The 21016-nt window shown below is 38.6% G+C and overlaps 1 protein-coding gene across 2 annotated transcripts in view; it reads left to right on the forward strand.

The window, feature by feature from the left end:
- The window catches only part of GNPTAB (N-acetylglucosamine-1-phosphate transferase subunits alpha and beta), a 91561-nt gene extending 72850 nt beyond the window's left edge, over nucleotides 1–18711 (forward strand). For both annotated transcript variants that reach the window (XM_027855783.1, XM_027855784.1), the window contains 5 exons: nucleotides 7012–7097; nucleotides 7319–7417; nucleotides 13405–13572; nucleotides 16485–16575; nucleotides 17541–18711. In XM_027855783.1, the coding sequence (XP_027711584.1) occupies nucleotides 7012–7097; nucleotides 7319–7417; nucleotides 13405–13572; nucleotides 16485–16575; nucleotides 17541–17618 (522 nt within the window). In that variant the 3' untranslated portion in view covers nucleotides 17619–18711. The remainder of the gene's footprint in view (nucleotides 1–7011; nucleotides 7098–7318; nucleotides 7418–13404; nucleotides 13573–16484; nucleotides 16576–17540) is intronic.
- Nucleotides 18712–21016: the final 2305 nt, after the last annotated feature.

Genomic DNA, 21016 nt, shown 5'->3' on the forward strand with positions numbered 1-21016 from the left:
CAATATTTTCTCCTTGACCTGGGAACTCTGGAATTTGGCTACAATATTCCTAGGAGTTTTCCGTTGGGGATTTCCTTCAGGAGGTGATCGGTGGATTCTTTCCATTTCTATTTTACCCTCTGGTTCTCGAATATCAGGGCAGTTTTCCTTGATAACTTCTGGAAAGATCATATCTAGGCTCTTTTTTTGATCATGGCTTTCAAATAGTCCAATAATTTTAAAATTCTCTCTCCTGGATCTTTTTTCTAGGTCATTTGTTTTTCCAGTGAGATATTTCACGTTGTCTTCTATTTTTTCATTCTTTTGGTTTTGAAAAACCAATATTCTTTATGATTTAATCTTGATTGAATTTAGGTGTCAAGGAATGGAATGTGGTCCCTGACTTTTTCTTCCCTCTTCCTGTTTGTACATCTTCCCTCCCTCCCCTAGAATGAGTGGTGGGGACAGAGACAGCAGGCCTGCTTGGCTTTTGACTTTCAGAACTGATTTAAAGCCTAAGGTTGCTAGTCTGTACTTCAGAAGCAAGCTAGAAATAGATGTTGACACCCCCTAAAACTTCACTTGAAGGTCATTGCCAAATACTGCATGAATGGGATAGGGAGCTAACTTTATGGGAAAACCCGTGTGCAAAGGAACAGATTCAGTGACCCTGTCATCAGTATGATGGAATGAGGCTGAACCTCCTTTGCCTTCTAAAAGGGGAAAACAAAGCTGCCAGCAGTTTGTTCCTGTCTGGGTTTTTTAGTGGATTATAGTTAAGACTTCTAGCAAATGGAAAACCTTTCCCAGCAGTTTTGCTTTTTTCCTTTCAGAAACGCTGAAAACACTTTATGTAAAAGAATTCATAGTCAGTGGAAGGACTAGAGGAAGGTCAGGACGTGACAAAAGAATTAGGGGCATCAGTTAGGGGAGTTGGGTCAGTACAAAGCACCCCAGTTCCGCAGTCTGTTCAGATCCTGCCTCGGATGCTCACAGCCTGGGTGACCTTTGGAAAGTCAGGTCAGCTCACCAGGGCCCTTGCTCTCCCCATCTGTATGATGAGGGACCGGGCCAGGTGTCCTTGAAGGTGTCTTCCAACCCTAGGTCTATAATTGTGTGATCTCCTCATCTCTTAAGGTTACTTTCTGCTTCAGATCATAAAATCTTATACAAAGCTGACAGGTAAGATTGATGGCTAAGAGAATGAGAAAAGCAGGAGGCTACTTTTTTAATTGCGTGGTGGTATTTCCTGAGGAGTGCAGGAAATGATCGAAAGCTGTGGTTTTGTGGGGAAAATGGACAGCCATTTGGTGTCATTTCCTTGGAGGACTCTTCGGTGAGCAAACTCCCTCCTCCCAGTGTTGATTAGTCAGCACCTGCTTTTCAACAGAGAGAAGCTTCTGAAATATATATTTAATTTCATTTCTGTCTTTGGTCTTTCCATCCCCTACATTCCCTTAGTATGTCCCCTTTCCTCTATCAGTCACTAATCTTTTCACAAAGAATAAAAAAGAAAAAGGAAAAAACAGTTTGACCACACTAACCGTTGTATCAACAGTGTGATAGAGCATGCCGTGCTCCACACCCACAGGCCCCCACCCTCTCGCCGTCATTTCTTTCCATGTACACTGTTGCAGTTGTGTTAATTGCTTCCCCATTGATGCTTTCTTTATTTTGTAATGTCAGTTCATCCAAGTCCTGACTTCTCTGCCCATGCTCATCATACGCATTGTTTCACAGAGCCCAGTAATATTCTGTTATATCCACGAATTGCAGCTGCTTTCGCTGTCCCCTATTTGTTGCACATCCAGTACTTTGCTACCACAAAAGTCCACTCTGTAAATATTTTGGTGTTTATAGGACAGTTGTTTTTATCATTGACCTCTGTGGTGCATATGTGTATCCGTGGGATCTCTGGGTCAAGGGGTATGGACAATCATTTTCTTCAGATAATTCCAAATTGTCTTCCAGCTCTATCAACCATCCCTCCGACACTATTCCCCTCTTTTGCCATTTTTGGTAATTTGCTGCAAAGTGAAACCTCAGACTTAGTTTGGTTTGTATTTCCCTTAGTAGTTGCCATCTAGAGTACTTTTTTCATATGGATATTAACAGTGTATAATTGTTCTTTTGACCACTTCTCTATTGGGGTATGGCATTTGGTCTTAGGTCTTTAAGTGTTTGCCCATATAATTTGGATAATTGACCTTTATCAGAGGTATTTGATACTGAAATTTTCCCTCCAGTTAACTGCTTCAAAAGGAAGCTTCTTAAACCGTATTTACAACCTGAACATTGTGCAGAATGCTTTTCTTTGTAAAGGGGAGATCTAAAGTTTGAATAAAACCTTTCCTGCCTTTTTTTTTTTTTTTTTTGATGGAGGGGTGTGAAGTGGACCCAGATCCATAAGTGTCTCAGGGCTACATATGATGTTACTTCTGGGAGGTTTGAGAAGGGGGATGTCATTACTAGATGGGGGGAAGGGTCCCTCCAGGCATATTCCCAGAGGTGGTTACATTGGAGCTGAGCTTTAAAAAGATGGGCAGGGCTTCCACTGGGAGAGATTGGACAGGGAGGTGGAGATACTAGCTATACAAGTGGGGAAGTATGGGGCATACATATAGGGGATGATCATTTTTGTCAGAGGGTAGATTATATAGGGGAGAGGAATACAACATAAGGCTGGGAAGGCAGGAAAGCCATAGTGGGCCTCATATGCCCATCAGAAAAGGACCAATAAGCTTGGTATTTTGACTTTGTACTCTAACAGCTAGTACAATGCTTCATACACAAGTAGTTAATAATGAGTCTTGATTGAATGAAAGAATAATTATGAAATTCAAATATCGCTTCCATTTATCAGGAGCTACTCCAAGATATAAAGTACCTGCTTAGGGAATAAGTATAAATAGAAACATTTATCTTTGTTCTTTCCTACTGCATACATTAACTTTAGTCCTGAGTTATAACATGTAGCTAATACTTCAGTTTAGGCAGCTGGGAAACAGTGGATAGAGTGTTGGAACAGGAGTCAGGAAGACCTGAGTTCAACTTCACCCTCAAATACTTAGTAGCTGTGTGACTCTGGGCAAGTCACTCTTCCTGCCTCAGTTTTCTCATTTGTAAGATGGGGATAATAATACCACCTGTCTCCTAAGGTTGTTCTGAGAATCAAATGAGATACTGTCTGCAAAGCACTTTGGAAACCTTAAAGCACTATACAAATACTTGCTCACTATTATTGTTATTATATGTTCAAACATGTTTATGACTTCACATGGGTCTTGGAAGCTCTCCATGACACCATTCATTGTATTGCACTTAGCATAAGGCAGCTTAATTTCAGGCCCCACTGAAAGCAGAAGTGCTGCTAAAAGACCATTAGTTACTTCTGCCACCATTATCCAAAGAAGTATAGTCCTTGGGAACATAACTCATGGTGCTCTTCAGACAGCCACTAGTCTCTTCCTAGACGGTTAAGGAAATCATGAGCTGTAGGCGTTACCTAAGTGAGGCTTCTGTTTTCCACCTTTTCCCCTACCCTCTCTCACTCTAAAAGTCATCTAGATTACAGGTTATCCTGTGTGTCCTGACTCCAGAATTAGGATCGACGATGGGTGGAAATTAGAAGGAAGCCGATTTGACTCTGGAGGGATTGGCCTGACTCAGTCCCTACCTCTAGCAGTCTTAAAGAGGGTTGGAGGACCACTTGTCAGGAATATTATAGAGTAGTTATTTGCCAGATGAGGGTTAAATCAGCTCAACCTCTCAGAACCTTTTTTGTGCCAGGATGAGATGGACGCTCTCAACCCAACTTATTGAGAAAACAAGGCTCTTTCTGGCGGGTCATCAAGACCCTTTCTGGCAGGTCAACTTGACCGTGGATCCAGGCCCAGCAGACTTCCCAAGAGCCTCTCCAAATGTGCTCCAGCCTCCTTAGATTCTCTGGCCACAGATCCCTTTAATTAATCTTTCCCCTGCTCATCAAGCCCAATTCAACATCAGCTGTGCCTTCTTTTTTTTTTGCTTTTGAGTGATCTGTACATTTCCTTCTTCTTCTTCCTCACATTATGGAGTTTTAGAGGTCATCTAGTCTAACCCACCAAAAAAAATAATGCCTTTTTCTAATTATTTCACATTAATTTCTGAATATATATTCCTTCCCCTCCCTTTTCTCTGCCTTAGCAAAACCAATTAAAAAACGTGAACTACATCTCCCAGTATTTGCAGTATTCCGTACCTGTAGTGGCTTAGCCCAACAAAGAAGAGAGAGAGAGAGAGAGAGAGAGTGCTTCTCATCTCTTCTTCAGGACCAAGCCCTGTCATTTTAATTAAACAGAATTCAAATTTGTTTTCTAATTCTTTACATTTAAATACATGTATGATATTTCCTGGTTCTCCTTACTGAATTCATTCTGTAATCAGTGCGAATCACTCTCCTTGTGTTTCTGAATTCTCCATAGTCCTCATTTCTTACAGCACAGTAACATCCCAATGCATTCATGTACATCAGTGTTGTTTAGCCATTCTCCAGTCTGTGGGTGCCTGTGTTGTTGCTAATTCTTTGCTACCACAAAAAAGTCCTTTTCTGCATATTTTGATATCGATCAGGCCTTTCTTTTTTATCCTCGACCCCCACTGCCCCACAGTGGATCAAAGGGTATGGACGAGTTAGTCACTTTCTTAGGATGACTTCGTATTGATTCCCTCAATGGTTAGGACAGTCACAGTTCAACCAACAATGCATTAGAGTGTCTGTCTTTCCTCTCCCTCTTCGACAATGACTTCCCTCATTTGTCACCTTTGTCAGTTTGCTTACACTAGCTGCATTGATTTTGTTCATGTCAAGGATTTTCATCCTCATGTAATCACAAACGGGTTTTTAATGTTTTGTAATCTCCTCCATCCCTTTTTTAGTTAAAAATGAATGCTCCACCTAGGCAGTCACCTGCTTCTTATTCCATTCTTCTAATTTGTTTATGTTCAAGTCACATGCTTATATGTATATGGATCGAGGTATTGGTCTAAATCTAATTTTTGCCAAACTGTCTTTTAGTTTCTCCAGTATTTCTTGTTAAATGGGGAGTTTCTTCCTCAACTAGTTTATGTTCTCAGGTTTATCCTACTCTAGGTTATTGAACTGGATTGTTTTTGATTCATAGGTTTCTTTTTTTGTACTTGAATCTTTAATACTCAGCATTAGCAGTGATTGGCACAATAAGTATATGCTGGATTAGAATACTCTTTTCCACCTATATCCTTTTCTATTTTTCAACCAGTACTAAAGAGTTTTAATGATTACCGCTTTATAATTTGAAATCTGAAAGTAATATTATGCCTTGATTTCCTTTTTTGTCATGTGAAATTTTGAATTAATTTGTCTGGTTACAAAACCCTCTTATTGGTTATGCACATAAATACATATGTATTATTTACAAATTTATAAATTATTTTAGATGGTATCATCATTTTAATTATATTGACAAAACCCAATCATGAGCAGTGAATGCTCCTTCAATTTTTGTCATTTGTTATTTCTGTAAACAATACCTTGTAATTGTATCTACGTTAATTTTGAGTCTGTCTTGGTAGATTGATTACCCAGATGGTTTTTGCATTTCTTTGCAGTTCTTTTGAGTGAGATTTTTGTTTTTTATGATTTCCTCCTGCATTTTGTTATTGCTATATAGAAATGCTCGTGACTTTTGTCAGTTTCTTTTATTTGCTGCCATTTTACTGAAATTATTCATTGTCTTAGTTTCTTTACTGATTGATACCCTGGAGTTTTCTAGATAAACTATCATTTCATCTGTATTTAACCCCCTTCATTTTTTTTTTTCAACCAAAAATTTATTTTCTTTCTTTAAACTTTCCCACCTTCGTGGGAAAAAAAAAGGGAAAAAACCTCCTCTTGCAACAGATATCAAATATGCATTGTAAAACAAAACAAGTTTCTAGACTGGCTAGGTCCAAAAAAGTCTGTTTCATCATTCATATTGAGTCCCTCATCTCACTGTCAGAGGGGAGGGTAGCATGCTTCCCATGGGGCGGGGAGGGGGAGTAAAGGTTGTCTAATAAATGATGGCCATTAAAGCCTTTTTTATGATGCATAGAAGAGATCAGAGACAAGCAGAGCAGATTTTAAAGTGGGTGGAATTTATTATGTACTTTTTAAGAAAGCATGTGCTATGAAATGGCAGCTTATGCTTTCACATGTGTATGTAGCAATGCAGCTTTTATGTTGTTAAAGTGCAGAATAAAGAGATATCTTTAAAGAATATAAGCCCCTCTTGCATGGCGATGATTTCATTTGATGTACTTGTATTCCCAGTGTCTGGCACGCAGTAGGCATTTAATAAATGCTTGTTGATTATCTTGGAGTGGAGAACTCCAAGTGAGGAAGTCCCTCCTACCAATACAGATCCACTGCTGTTCTGCAGTTTCTATAGCTTACTGTCTGTGGCACTGAGAAGTTACATGATTTGTCAAGGGTCACACAACCAGCCTATGAAACGTAGGACCTGAATTCAGGTCTTCCTGACTCAGAAGCCAGCTGCTATCTACTCTACTGTGCTCCTTTTCCTTGGACAATCATGGCCTTCAAAATTTCCAGCATAACAATTGACATTGGATTATATAATCCTTAAGAGATGAGATTTCAATACAATTCTGTTGTAATTCAAATTTGAAATATTAAGTTTATTTTTAAAACTTCTGTTTAGTGCATGAGGAGCAGGTTTATTAGTTATTAGCATAAATAGATTTTCTTCTAGAAGTGTAAGACTGCACCTGTTGTAACTGGTCACAGTTAGAGCTGAGGTGCAGAAAATATTTATAAATAAAGATTGGAAGTTAAGTAATGTAGGGGTTTGTAAATTCTCTTGGTTTGCATCAAGAACCAAGACCAGTTTTGTTTTGTGATAGAACAGGATATTCTTTCCATTGATTGTACCCATGAAGAGATGGTTTTGTAATGTGTGTGTGTTGGGGGGTGTGTGTTTAACATCTGATATGTCTTATATTTTCTCACAGCCACCCGTGACTAAAAGTCTAGTAACCAACTGTAAACCAGTAACTGATAAAATCCATAAAGCGTATAAAGACAAAAACAAATATAGGTATGTAATTTGGTGGTGGGGGTGTTGAGCTTAAGCATGACGGGGCCAATCATTTTTCATTCTTTTTAAAGTATCCTCTTGTTGACTAAACATTTTTATTTAACGCAAAACTTTTTCTAAGACTATATACTTACTGATTATTATTTTAGCTAAGTAACTATATTTATATTAAATCTGTATAAATGTTTTTCTCCCCTTCATTATGTCTTGGTAATTATTAGGTTTGAAATCATGGGAGAAGAGGAAATTGCTTTCAAAATGATTCGCACCAATGTTTCTCATGTGGTTGGCCAATTAGATGACATAAGAAAAAATCCCAGGTACTCATTTCTTAATATGCATATTAAAATTTAAATGGTTCTTTTCTTCTTTTTTAAAATTCTTTTTTAAAAGCAAAAAATAATTTAGAATAAACTTAGTAAATACTAACTAGCAAAAAGAAACCTTCAAATAAAATTAAAAATGATCATTCAACCAGAAGGTGTCCAGGTTATTTGTAATTGGTTTTAAAACATGCATATTAATGTCACATTATTTCATATATCATCTTTGTTTGGCTTTTCCCTCCATCATGAATGTACAATATCTGGCTTATTTCCAGGGGATCTTTTTTGCTGTTTCATCTAAAATGGTTATGAATGGTTTTGTACAGATGGAAATTACCTCTCCTAATTTGTATGTTAGACTGGTCTTGACTTTTATTTTAAAATGTGGTGTAACTTAATTATTTTCTAAATGTTCAATCCACAGTTGAGAGGAGAGTGTAAGCTGTAATGTAGCACTTACATCAGAAAACATCCACAGCTTCTTCCTTTGTGGCATTTTCAGTGAATTATATTGGACATAACATTCATGTAGCGATTCACCAAGCAGTGTAAGATGCAGACCCAGACTTCCATTGTAAGGTCCCAGCTGCAGACTTTAAGAGACCCAGAATGGATAGTTGAATCTATGGCAGTGAATGAGAAGGGCAAGGGAGGGGGAAAAGAAAATGAAGAGAAAGGGGATAAGGGAAGAGAACAAAACTTTGAAGGACGCTTAGATTTAGGGGCCAGGAGGAAGAAAAAGAGCTCGGGTATCTGTTACTGCTCAAAGAGAGAGACAAGTCATGGCAGTACCTTGTGAGTGTCCATGACTTCACGTGGACAGTTGAGAATCTTCCTACCATATATATCTAGGGTGTCATTGAGAGTATCCTGTGAATTGTCCAAGCTGCTATCTCTCCACTAACCTCTTTTTTTTTTTTTTCTTGGAGGCAATCAGGGATAAGTAACTTGCCTGGGCTTACACAGCTAGTAAGTGTCTGAGGCCTGATTTGAACTCAGGTCCACTTGGCTCCAGGGCCAGTGCTCTATCCACTGTGCCACCTAGCTGCCCTCATTATCCACTTCTTATGATTAATGTAGAGACAGATGATAACATCGGGAAGAATTGCTTAGGGATTATGGAGTGCTAGATGAAAAACTGGACAATTGGGGCAGAATATACATAGCTATTCATTGCTACTAACATGAAGGTAGGAGCTTCAGAAAAGAAAGACAGGTATAGATAAGAAATGTACAAAAGATTAAGAAGATAAACATCGAGGAGAAGGGTATTTGGATTTCTGGTTCAAATACTGGAATCAATCAACAAGCATTTATTACATGCATATTCCATGGCAGACATGGTGGTTGGTACTGGAGAGACCATGAATGAAACAGTCCCTGCTCATAAAGAGCTTACTTCTCATGGGGAATTGGGTTTGGGACATCAAGGATATAAATAAATATTAAGTGAATAAAACACATGGTAGTTAGGGGGAGAGGACACTAGTTTAGAGGATCAGGAAGGCTTCATGTAGAAGGCGGTGCTTGGGCTTCATGTGAGGGAAAGGAGCTCTATTTCTAGAGCTGAGCAGGAAATGCATTGTAGGCATGTGGACTTTCTGTGCAAAAGCATGGAAATGGGAGAAAACAGAGAATGCCAATTTGACTGGACTGCAGAATAGCAAAGTAATGTCTAGTGAGCCCAGAAAAAATAGTCTGTGGCTGGGTTGTAAAGGGCTCATTCCTTTGTTCCACAAGCAGTTCTGGCCCTTAGTTAAGCCATTTAACAGTAACATAAATTACATGCAGTACTCATGAACAATTCACAATGCCAGAAGAAAATAGTCATAGGCAGGCGCACACCAAAGCAATAAAACCAAACATAAAATAAACCTCAAGAATGCCTTGCATTAATAAGTGTGTCCTCAGAACTGAACCCACTGGGTATTGTTGGGACTCCCAAGTCAGAAAATTCTCTTGGAAGAAGTATTGAGAAGAAAGGAGCAGACTTCAGCTCATCTCATAATTCTTTTAGACCCTTGAGCAATTCAAATACCTCAGAAGTGAAACACATCTTTCAGAATATATTTTCTTGTCCTGAGTCACCAACCAGTCCAATGCTCAGAAATTGTTGTGTAAGTCCTGGAGAAAAGTATTGTCTCCAAATTTTAAAACACTTGTTTTAATCTATGGTAAGTTACCATGGTTATGGCAAGAAGCCATCACACTAGTTTTGTTTGCCTGTTTGTTCTCCCTCCTTCAGACCCCAAACTCAAAGTAAGTTGGCAAGCAGGAAGTTACCTTTGCTTAAGATTAGTAGTAGTTTAAAATGAACAGTCAGACTATTCCGGACACAACCTGTAAGAACGCTGGAGTAGTGATGAGCCCTTGACCGGGCTTGGAGTATGTCTAATGATGGGTGGTAGACACATGTTTGTTAAATGTTCTTTATCCGTAACTCGTTTTGATTAATTTAAAAAATTTTCAGCAGTCAAGCATTAAAATGCAGTTTAGGGAGAGAGGAGGAAAAACTGTCAGGAAGAAGAGCAAGCAGCAGAGAAGGCCAGTGTGTCATGGAAGATATCCAGGAAGAATGATAGGAGTAATCTTCAAGGCTTCAGATAAATATATTCAGATACACAGAATGTAAATAAAATGAATGAGAAATCTTCCTATGGAGCAGATGCCTCATAGGTATCACTGTCACTTGGTAAGATGGAATTTTTTTTTTATTAATTTATTTTGATTTATCAACAATCACTTCCATAAGCTTTTGAGTTTTAAATTTTTATCCTCCTTCCTCCCCACCTCCCTCCCCAAGATGGAGCGCAGTCTGATATAGGCTATACATATACATTCCTATTAAACATATTTTCACCTTAGTGATATTGTAAGTAAGAATTGGAACCAATAGGAGGAACCACCAGAAAGAGGAAACAAAACACAACAGAAGAAAAAAAAATAGCAAATAATATACTTCGATCTGCATTCAGACTCCATAGTTCTTTCTTCTTTGTGGATAGCATTTTCCGTAAGATGGAATTCTTGATTAGAATATGGACAAGGAAGAAAATACTTGTTAAAAAAGAACTGATTTGATAGAAAGGCCCACATCATTACTGTGTTCTTATAGATACAAGAGATGTCACCTATGAGAAAATGCAAGAGCAAAGATGGGACTGGGGGTGAGTAACCATGGACCCTGCTCAGGAACATTTGGGTTAAAAGCAATAGAAGGGGAACCAGACCAGGTGGGAGTGGATTAAAGACCACCTGGCCAAAAGGAAGAAAATGGATGATGAGTTGGGAACCTTTACAAATCTGGCGTAGAACATGATATCAGTCAGCCAATAAACATTTATTAAGCACCTACTGTATTCCAGGCATTGTGCTAAGTGCTGGGGATGCAAAGAAAGGCAAAAGACAGTCCCTGCCCTCAAGGATCTTACAGTCTAATAGGGGTGACAATATGGCAAACAATTATGTACAGACCAGCTATAAACAGGATAAAATGGAGATAAATCAACAGAGGGAGGACGTTAGAATTATAAGGGATCAGGAAGGGTATCCTGTAGATGGGATTTTAGTTGGGACTTGAAGGAAGCCAGATGGAGCTGAGGAAGGAGAACATTCTGTGCATGGTGGACAGTATTTGGCGGTGGAATATTTTGGAGGAACAGCAAGAAGGCTGGTGTTGCTGGATCACAGAGTGAGGCAGGGCAGGTTATAAGTTGTAGGAAGACTAGATAGGTAAGAGGGTGGGACAGATTAGAAAGGGCTTTGAATTCCAGAGGATTTTTTTCTATTTGATTCTGGAAGTTCTAGGGAACCAGGGAAGTGGTTTTTTTTTGGGTGGGGTGGCATAGGGTTGCAATTCCCCACCCAGATATTTCCTTGAGTGTCATGTCTGCTAAAAAGAAAACACTGATAAATTCTTGACTTGCCTTACTGATCATTTTATTCATCAAAGGAGAGGGGAAGAGAATTAGAACTCTTAATCTGCACCAGATTCTGACTAATAAGGATGTGACCAAGTCAAAACATTGAGAACCTTGGGAGAAAGTAGCCTCTTGGGAGAAAGTAACTCTTACATTTAGCTAGACACAGGGAAGGATAGGAATAAACTGATACCCACCCTGTATTTGGAGACAATGGATTTCAGAGAGTTTGAGCAAAGGACAGGTATAGTCCCTGGCTGAAAATTCTTTGGGGAAAATTAACCACAAAGGAAGGGGATGTGACAATGCTTACATTTCCATTGAGTAACAAAAAAAAGATAATGATGTGGTTGTGCCTTTAACTCATCGACTACTATAGATTAAAAAAAAAAATACAGGAAATGGAAGCAAAGTTAAGTAATTGATGAATGCAAAATGGTAACATAGCCCTCTGAGAAGAGTTGGCAGCAGTGTCAAAGTTCAGAGCCCCCTGAAGCTGGCAAACACCACTAAGGACAACCAGAACCTTTTTTAGCTATTTTGAGAGAAAGGAATGAATGGGAGTATTGGAACACCGAGGTGAGGGAAGGCAGAACTAGTCAAATCTCTTTTTGCTTCTTGCATGTTAATTTTATTTTAGTTTTCTGTCTTCCTGATGTGGCAAGCAGGCTGTATTCTTGGAAAAGTCATCATGTATGTCATGTAACAATATAATGTAGAAATTTTTGGTGACTAGTAAGGCATACTGTAAAAACATAGTTTAATGTTATCATTAACTTTATCAGTATAATTTATATGTCTCTAGTTGTTGGTTTCTCAAAGGCAATCTGTGTTTATTTTCCCTGTGCTGGTAATCTAACTTTTCTAAGTAAGAGCCAGGGAATTCTAGTTTTTGTAATACTTTAATTTCCCTGTCAAGTTTCTTAATCATCCATCAGGCCGATGCTATGGGGTTAGTGAGAGTGTCTCTTTTTCCCACTGAGAGAATATTCTTTATGTACCTAAAATTGTTGCAGCCACGAGATATCAGACTCACTTTTTTCTCCATGGCCCCTACTTCAACCACAAATTCATTCTGATGTAGGCTAGCTAACTGATGCCAAATGTTTTGGGCCAGGCCAAGCTCAGATCAAGTCCAGTCATTCAGGCTTGGGATTGAAATCCAGTGAAGTGCTGAGGGCACATAAAATGAAATTAAAATTGCTTTTACTTGTAGTGAAAGAATTAAAGGGAATATCATTACTTAAAAAAAATGCTGCTGTCTTCCACCTCCACATTAATAGGATAACAATGCTGGATCAAATTGTCTCCTACAGGACACTGGGAAGGAGTACCACCATCACTCCCTTAGGGTGGGCTCTCTATATTGCTGTTCCCCTAGACCTACTAAATCCTAAGGTTGGCATCCTTAAAGGGAAACCACCCTAACTTAAATAAAATAAATGCTGTTCTTTCTACATGGCCCCTACCAAATTGTAAAAGATAGGTATGTTCTGGTTGATAAACCGTGTTTCTGTGGTCTGAGAAATGTCTTTATTAGATTTGGGAAGGTTTATCACTCAGTTGGATACAGCTTTTTTTTTTTTTTTTTTGGTAAGGCAGTTGGGGTTAAGTGACTGGGCCAGAGTCACACAACTAGTAAGTGTTATGTGTCTGAGGCCAGATTTTAGCTCAGGTCCTCCTCACTCGTGGTTTGGTGCTCTATCCACTGCGCCACCTAGCTGCCCCATGTTATAGCTATTCTTAAAGACCATCTATTCATTTCTATACTTAGAATCGGTGGAAGGGGTGCCCTTACTGATGACACTGCTTATCTGTAGCATCTCTTAAAAGATTTTAAGAAACTTTAAGCTTCTATCTCTTGCTGTGTTTTAACAAATACTGTTGTCTATTCAATAAGACACAAGCCATCTTTTACGCGGATTACTTCTTAGGGAGATTCACAAATGGCTAGTCTCATTCCTTTGCACTGATTGTCATTTGTTTCCATTTCAGAATGTGATAGATTGAGTCTTTCTGAAGGTATACCTTATAAATAACAGCAGATGCTTATTCTTTCAGAAAATTTGTTTGCCTGAATGACAACATTGATCACAATCATAAGGATGCACAGACAGTAAAAGCAGTGCTCAGAGATTTTTACGAGTCCATGTTTCCCCAGCCATCCCAGTTTGAGCTGCCACGAGAATATCGGAACCGTTTCCTTCATATGCATGAGCTTCAGGAATGGTACGTTCTTATGTCATGGAGTGTTCATATAATTAGTCAGCAATAATCATAGAGTGTATACTTTTCCTTCTTAGAATATTCATTTATGCAAAAAAAAATACCCCTACAAAATAAAGACATCTTAATATCATAAAAAGTAAGGAGCTTCAGAAAAGAAAGGCAGGTGTAGATGGCAAATGTACAAAAGATTAAGAAGATAAAAATTAAGGAGAAGGGTATTTAACTTTCTGCATCCTGTATCAAGATACAGAAATGAGAATACACTAGCAATTTCCCAATTATCTAAGAATATAAAGCAATGATGCTCACTCTCTCTGATAATATTTGATATAATTCTAGAAATGCTTGCAGTAGAACTAAGATAAAAGAATTGCAAGGTGTAAAGATAGGCAAAGAAGAGTTAAAACTATCCTTTTTTGCTGATGACAGGATGGTTAACTTGGAAAGTATTAGGGAGGAATCATTCTACCAAAGCATACCCAGTACTTAGGCAGTTACAAAGCGTTTCTTAAAGAAATAAAATCAAAGAGATACTCGTTAATTTAACCTTGGAACGCATATTATAGAGCATTCTACCATATGCCCACCATTCCGGATGCCATGCGGGATCCAAAGAAGCAAGAGGGTGTGCCATCCATGGTGGTATGTTGTAGGGGTGAAAGTCAGTCCTAAAAGGGTGGGAGCAAGATAGCATAGCATGAGTGCCTACATAGGCTGATGGCAAGAGTTCTGGACTAGGTTCTGCAGTCAGCTGACCCTGCCCTTGGGAGAATCTCCAGCCTCTTGGACTCAGTCTCCTCATCTGTAAAGTGAGGGGAGTGGATGAGCAGATCTCTAAGTTTCCTTCTAGCATTTGAGAACTATTTGAGGGAACCATGTCAGTGAGGACATTGAGATGGAAAGGAGAAAAGTTTTTCAGGGATAGTGAGAGAGAGAGAGAGAATGTTTGTATGCATGGATAGGTAGATAGGATGGATGGCCAGATTCAAGCCATTGGGTAGTAGTAGAAGATGAGGTTAAAAAAAGTAAATTGGGGCCCAATTGTGGAGGGTTTGGAATGTTAGCCTCAAGAATTTAGACTTTATCCCATTTACAAATGAAATGTTATATGTAAAGAAAGCACTTTATAAACCTCAAGTGTTCTAAAAGTGTTAGCAATTCCTAATCTTGGGGGAACCATTCAGAGTGGTTCATGAGCAGTGGAGTAACATCTCAAAAGTGTTATTTTAGGAAGATTAATCTAGTTAGTGGCTCTCAGCAAGATGGACTGAAGGGAAGAGGCAAGAAAGTTATTGAAATAATCCCAGTGTGAGGTGATTAGGGCTTAAACTAGGGCAGTGGCATTGGGCATTGAAAGGTGGGGATGGATGAGAGAGAAGAGAATTGATGGGCCTTGGGGATGGACCATATTTGAGACTTGAGAAAATAGGAGAAGGTAAAGAATAATAGAAATTTCAAGTCTGAGTGACAGACATCAGGAATGTTGAATATGGGAGGGAAGCCCAGACAAGCTGGGTGGTTTTGAAAAGAAAGGATTGGAGTTATTATGGATTTTTTTAAATACATGCAGTATGAAATCAAGAGTCACAGTTTCATGGACAGTCTCCCTTGTGGTCTCCCTTCTGTGTGGAAATGCTCTTTGTGTGTGCGTGTGTGTGTGTGAAGTTCATAATAAGATGAGAAATGTGGGAGGCAGATGTGAAGCAGATTTGGGAGGGGAAATGTTAAGTTTGATTTTAGGTTAGTCCTATGGACAAAGTCATCTGCATAGAGATAGCAGGAGAATCTGAGAGCATCAGTCAGTGAGTTTTCCGGAGGATGGGTGGGTTCAAAGAGAAAAGCAGAAGGCCAAGAGCAGTGACCTTGGGCCAGAAGAAGAGGAAGAGGAGCCAGCAAAACACAGACTCGGTGTAGGGCAGCTCTGCACCGAGGGAGGAAAAGTACAGATTGAAGGAAGTGGCGCGCCGGTCCTCCCATCTCCCCCATGCCAGCTTTCTCACTTGTCTTGTCAATGAATTTCTAAAAGACCACGGCGCTGTCGTTGGCATCCAAATGTTTTCCTTTGTAATAGGAGAGGAAGTTGTTTGTGGGCCGTGGCACTTCCTCCCCCACGCTCCCCCTTCCGTTTTTTCCTTCCTTCCTGAAATTTAAAGAATTGACTTGAGAGCATCTTTGCTTCCCCTCCATCCAGAGGAGGAGCGTGAGCTACTTTCCAGCCTTCCTCTCTAGAAAAACACTGCTAACTGTTGATATGCCTTTTCATTTTGGTGTATGCCTGCCATTCAGGAAAAACATGACTAAAGACTGATGGGGGACATGGCTAGTTAGTGTATTGGTAAAAATGAAAAGATAAGTTTTGTACAAAACCTTATTGAGGTCAGACTCGAGAGCTTCAAATACTTAAAGATTTTCCCTTGAGTGATTCCTTTCACAAAGGGAAAATAATAGTATATGACATTGAAAAAAAAAATGTTTGCTCTGTGAGATTGTCTTTAGATTTTGACAAAATACCTTCAAAAGTAGATTGTGCAAATGATGCTTTTGATTTTGAAGTTATTGTGGATTTTAATGGTGGTAGGATTGCATAGTGAGTAGTGTGCTAGCTGGACTTAGCATCAAGAAAATCTAAGATGAGATCATACCTCTGACACTCAGTGCCCCTAGACAAGCAACTTACCTTCTGCACATTTCAGGCTACTCCCAGGACTGTTGAAAGAAGTCAGTGATATTGTTGTCTGTGTTGGTGAAGGACTTTTTTCCACACTGGAAGTTCCTCTCACTAGTGAAACCACATATCCTTCCCATATTCATTTATTTTGTGTAAAGAATGATAAATATTTGACTACCACCCAAATATTGGTAGGGATAAGCATATGTAAAGTACATATTTGTTTTCTTCTTTCTCTTTTCAGGAGGGCATATAGAGATAAATTAAAATTTTGGACCCATTGTGTACTTGTAACGTTGATCATGTTTACCGTATTCTCATTTTTTGCTGAGCAGGTAAGTTTTGTGAGCTTTAGCTAGCTACCAAGCCCTATGTGTTGGTATATTAACGTCTGATAATTTTTAGAAAATGATAACAAATTTATAATCTATCATATTTTAAAACTTTAACAACATTTGAGATCTATGATATCCAAATATCATCAAACAGTGTACCCTCTTTACTTAATTATCTTCAAAACTTATTGCCTGTAATATTTTTGACCTGAAGACTCAATGGGTAACCTTTGGTGACTCAAGCTCTAACCCTATTAGAACCTTCCCAGTTCTGATGCCAGGTCTGCATAATCCTAAGAGATACTTGATCATTTTTCTTCACTGTTTCAATAGTTCTAGTTCTCCAGCTAGTTTTCATGTTATCTGATGCCATTACATTTTGTAAGACTTACACATCTGTAATGCTGTCTGTATGCAGAATCTTTAGGAGTGTGCATACACGTGTGTCTGTATAAACAGTCTAAACTGATGATTATTCCTTCAAGATATGTAATAAAAGTTTTCCAAAGCTTTTAAGCAGATGACCATCTCTTGTGCATTTTTAGACACAGAAACTCGGTTCATCTATTACGTGAATATGACTGTCATCTTTTACTTTTAGCTAACAGTCAGCCATGTCCTTAAAAAAGAGCACGCCTCCTAACACAGACTTGCATGGGCTCTTGGTTCTTGACGAAATTAAGCTTCATCGATAAGTTTGTATTCATTTAAAATGCCAGTCCAGAGCTCACATGCTGCATTTTTTTAAGTTTCTTAGTGCAGTACAGATATGCGGTAGGCTTCTGGAAATTCTGCATGCTGCTGAATATTTTCTCAGGGTTGGCAGGATTAAAAATATATGTAGAGGGTTGGTTTGCTGAGTTTGATGTACAGTTGGTGCTGCCATGTCTACTGTCGCTTGGTATGTTTTGAATCCCTCTTATGGACAATTAAGAGACATGTTCTGCCTTCCTTCCACTATTTAGCTAATTGCACTCAAACGGAGGATTTTTCCCAGAAGGAGGATCTACAAGGAAGTTGGTACTGAACGGATCGGGGTGTAGGAGATGGAAAGAGCTTGCCTCCATGTTCACTCAATGACAACAGCATCTTTGTGATGGGATGCCTCGAGATCCAGGCCTGAAGAAATAAAGAGAAACATCCCAAAAGATGACAAGTTGTGGGCACAAAGTGTGGCCCCCAGACCAGCCAAGCTGTTTAAGAGACAGACTAAAAAATTATAGGTGTGTTGGGCAGCCCTCCGCTGGAATTCTACTTTGGAAACATTAGCTCATGGACATGTTATCCTTTTTATAAAAAGGGTTACCGACATAGAGACAGCTGCCTTTATTGCAGTGGACATTGCCAAGTAAATTTAATATCTGAATCCCACACCAGTGTGGGAGCAGTTACTGAGAGGCCTCACTCAGCCTTTGCATTCCAGAGCATTCTGCTGGTGTCTTACTGGGATGCTTTTTTCATTTTCTGTTTTTAAATAAGTAACGACTAAGTTAACTCTTTTAGCTGTCCTTGTGTCTGAACTGTGATGCCGAAACAAATTGGTGAATGTATAATTTCAACCCAGCTTTATATTGGGAGGATCAAAAAAGTTTGGATTTGAAGAATGTTAATGGGATTCAGCTATGGAAGATCTCAGGAACTGATGTCTGAAGTATCTTGATTTGGGTTTACTTGACCCCCTAGGAACACAGGGATTATGTTTGGAGGCCTGTGCACACAGGGCTACTGATCGAGCGTACTCGTGTTTTGGAAACGTTGTAAAATACAAACAAAAGTGCCTCATTGTAGAAATTGGTGGTACTGTCCCTGACCCACCATCACATCACGTTGATGGTTCCTTTGATAGAATAGCAGGTGGTACCAAGGGCCACATGTCATGAGGATCTTTTAAGTTTGGGCAGACCCTCACACTGAGTCATACTGTGTAATGACATCAGCAGAGCTACAGAAGACTTGGGGAGGAGAGGAAACCTTTTCAAGTTGACATTTCTGACATGTACTTTAAATCACAGTCACAGCACTAGTCTTTCAAAAATCACATTAATCATTTTGTAGTAATTGTAAAATTTGGAATTTGGAATGTACAGAATGTGTTTGTGCTGTCACTGCGTAATTAAAAAGGCTCATTGAAAAAAACTCACTTGTCTGATGCTTCTCCCCACCTTACATTTTAAACAAAAATTTCATGAAGTTTTTCTAGACTAGTTCATTGTTTGCCGCTGAATATTCAGCAATATTTAAACAAGGGTATGTATCAGAAGGCCAACAGGTGCTAGTTGAGGGGTGGGAGGAAGGGTGGTTCTATTCTGGAAGAGAAATGTTATCCAAGATTACTGGAGGGAGAATAGTTTTCATTTACATACTTTCACATATATACTTTCAGGCTTTCTGTCAATTAGCAAGTATATATATATATATATGTGTGTGTGTGTATGTGTATATATATATGTGTACATGTGTATTTTATATATGTGTATGTATATATAATATACATTTAATGTATATTACACACACATACACACACATAGATATATATTAGGGTCTGGCTTTTATTTTAGACTTTATTGTTTTTTTAATTATTTATCTTTTAGACTTAATATTTTCTACATTCGTTTTTTTCTCCCTCCTTCCAATCCACCTCATTGAGAAGTCAAGCAATGTGATACCCATTATACGTGTGAAGTCATACAAAACACATTGCTAAGTTAGTCATGTCAGCAAGTATATCTTTTCTCAAGAATTTATTTTTAGTTTTCAACATTCACTTTTATAAGATTTTGAGTTCTAAATTTCCCCTCTACCCTCCCCAAGACAGCAAGCAATCTGATGTAGGTTGTATATATACAATCATGTTAAACATATTTCCACATTAGTCATGTGGTGAAAGAAGAATCAGAACAAAAGGGGAAAACCACGAGAAAGAAAAAAAAGAGAAAATAGAATGCTTCGATCTGCATTCATACTTTATAGTTCTTCCTCTGGATGTGGATAGCATTTTTCATCATCAGCAAGTGTATCTTAGGCGTACTACTGTTCTCCAGGTGCTGTGTTAGGCTCTGGAAATACAAAGACAAGAATGAAACATCCTTATAGATAAGGTGTTTGATAACATTCTAATTGAAGAACTTAACAAAAACATTAAAAGCCCCCGTTTTACAGATTTGGAAGCTAACCCTTAGCTTTGAAGTGTCTTGCTCGAGGTTATACAAATGGTAAGTGGAAGAACTAGTATTTGAACTCTAATTTCTTTAATGCAATGTTTTTTCTATTATAGGAGGCCTCTCTAGTCTGTGTATAAATAGGGATTTAGTATATACTTGGTATAATGGTAATAATAAATTACAGTAATTTGGTGTTGGAGAATGCTGTGGGAGGAGGGGGCTGACTCAGGAATGGAGGTCTGAACTAGAATTTGTCAGCATTTTCTTTCTTTTTCCCTTAATAGCATTTTATTTTTTTTTCCAATTATGTATAAAGATAGTTTTCAACTTCAATTTCAATTCAAAATTTTGAATTCCAAATATTTCTCCCTCCTCCTTTCCCTCCTTCTTCCCCAGGACAACAAGCAACCTGATATAGGTTATACATGTAAAATCATATTAATCATATTTCCATATTAGTCATGTTGTCAAAGAAGAATCAGAACAAAAGGGAAAACCACTAGAAAGAAAAAAAAAGTGAAAATGGTATGCTTCGCTCTGCATAAAGACTCCATAGTTCTTTCTTTGTATGTGGTTAGCATTTTCCATCACAAGTCTTTTGGAATTGTCTTGGATCATTGTATTGCTGAGAAGAGCTAAATCAGTCATAGTTGATCATCACACAATGTTGCTGTTACTGTGTACAATATTCTCCTGGTCCTGCTCACTTCACGTAAGTCTTTCCAGGTTTTTCTGAAATCAGCCTGCTCAGCATTTCTCATAGCACAATTGTATTTCATCACAATGATATAACACAACGTGTTAACCATTGCCCAATTGATGGGCATCCCCTCAATTTCAATTCTTGGCCACCACAAAAAGAGCTGCTGTAAGTATTTTTGTACATGTGGGTACTTTCCCCTTTTTTATGATCTCTTTGGGGTACAGACCTAGTAGTGGTATTTTTGCGTTTTCTTTCACTTTTGCAGAGGAGGAGGGTGTTTTGGTTTGGTTTTCCACCACACCACTCCCAGTATCTCCCATAACCCCCAAGACTTTTGACCATGCTTAGGTTTTAGAATTGGAAGCTCTTCTTGTAGACACACTTGCTTGGCTCTGTCTACTCAATTATGACATTTGTGTGTCAAGATAAATATCATTTTTTATTAGGAATTCATATTAATTGGACCAGAATTGGACTGGTTTTACTTTGTACCCAATTGTATTTGAAGAAAGGCTTAACTGAACTGATTACTGTTGGAGCAAGATTGCAAGGAAAATAAATGCCTACATCTACATCA

The sequence above is a fragment of the Vombatus ursinus genome, unplaced genomic scaffold (genome assembly GCF_900497805.2).
Source record: "Vombatus ursinus unplaced genomic scaffold, bare-nosed wombat genome assembly UNPS02011334.1, whole genome shotgun sequence".
Classification (NCBI taxonomy): domain Eukaryota; kingdom Metazoa; phylum Chordata; class Mammalia; order Diprotodontia; family Vombatidae; genus Vombatus; species Vombatus ursinus.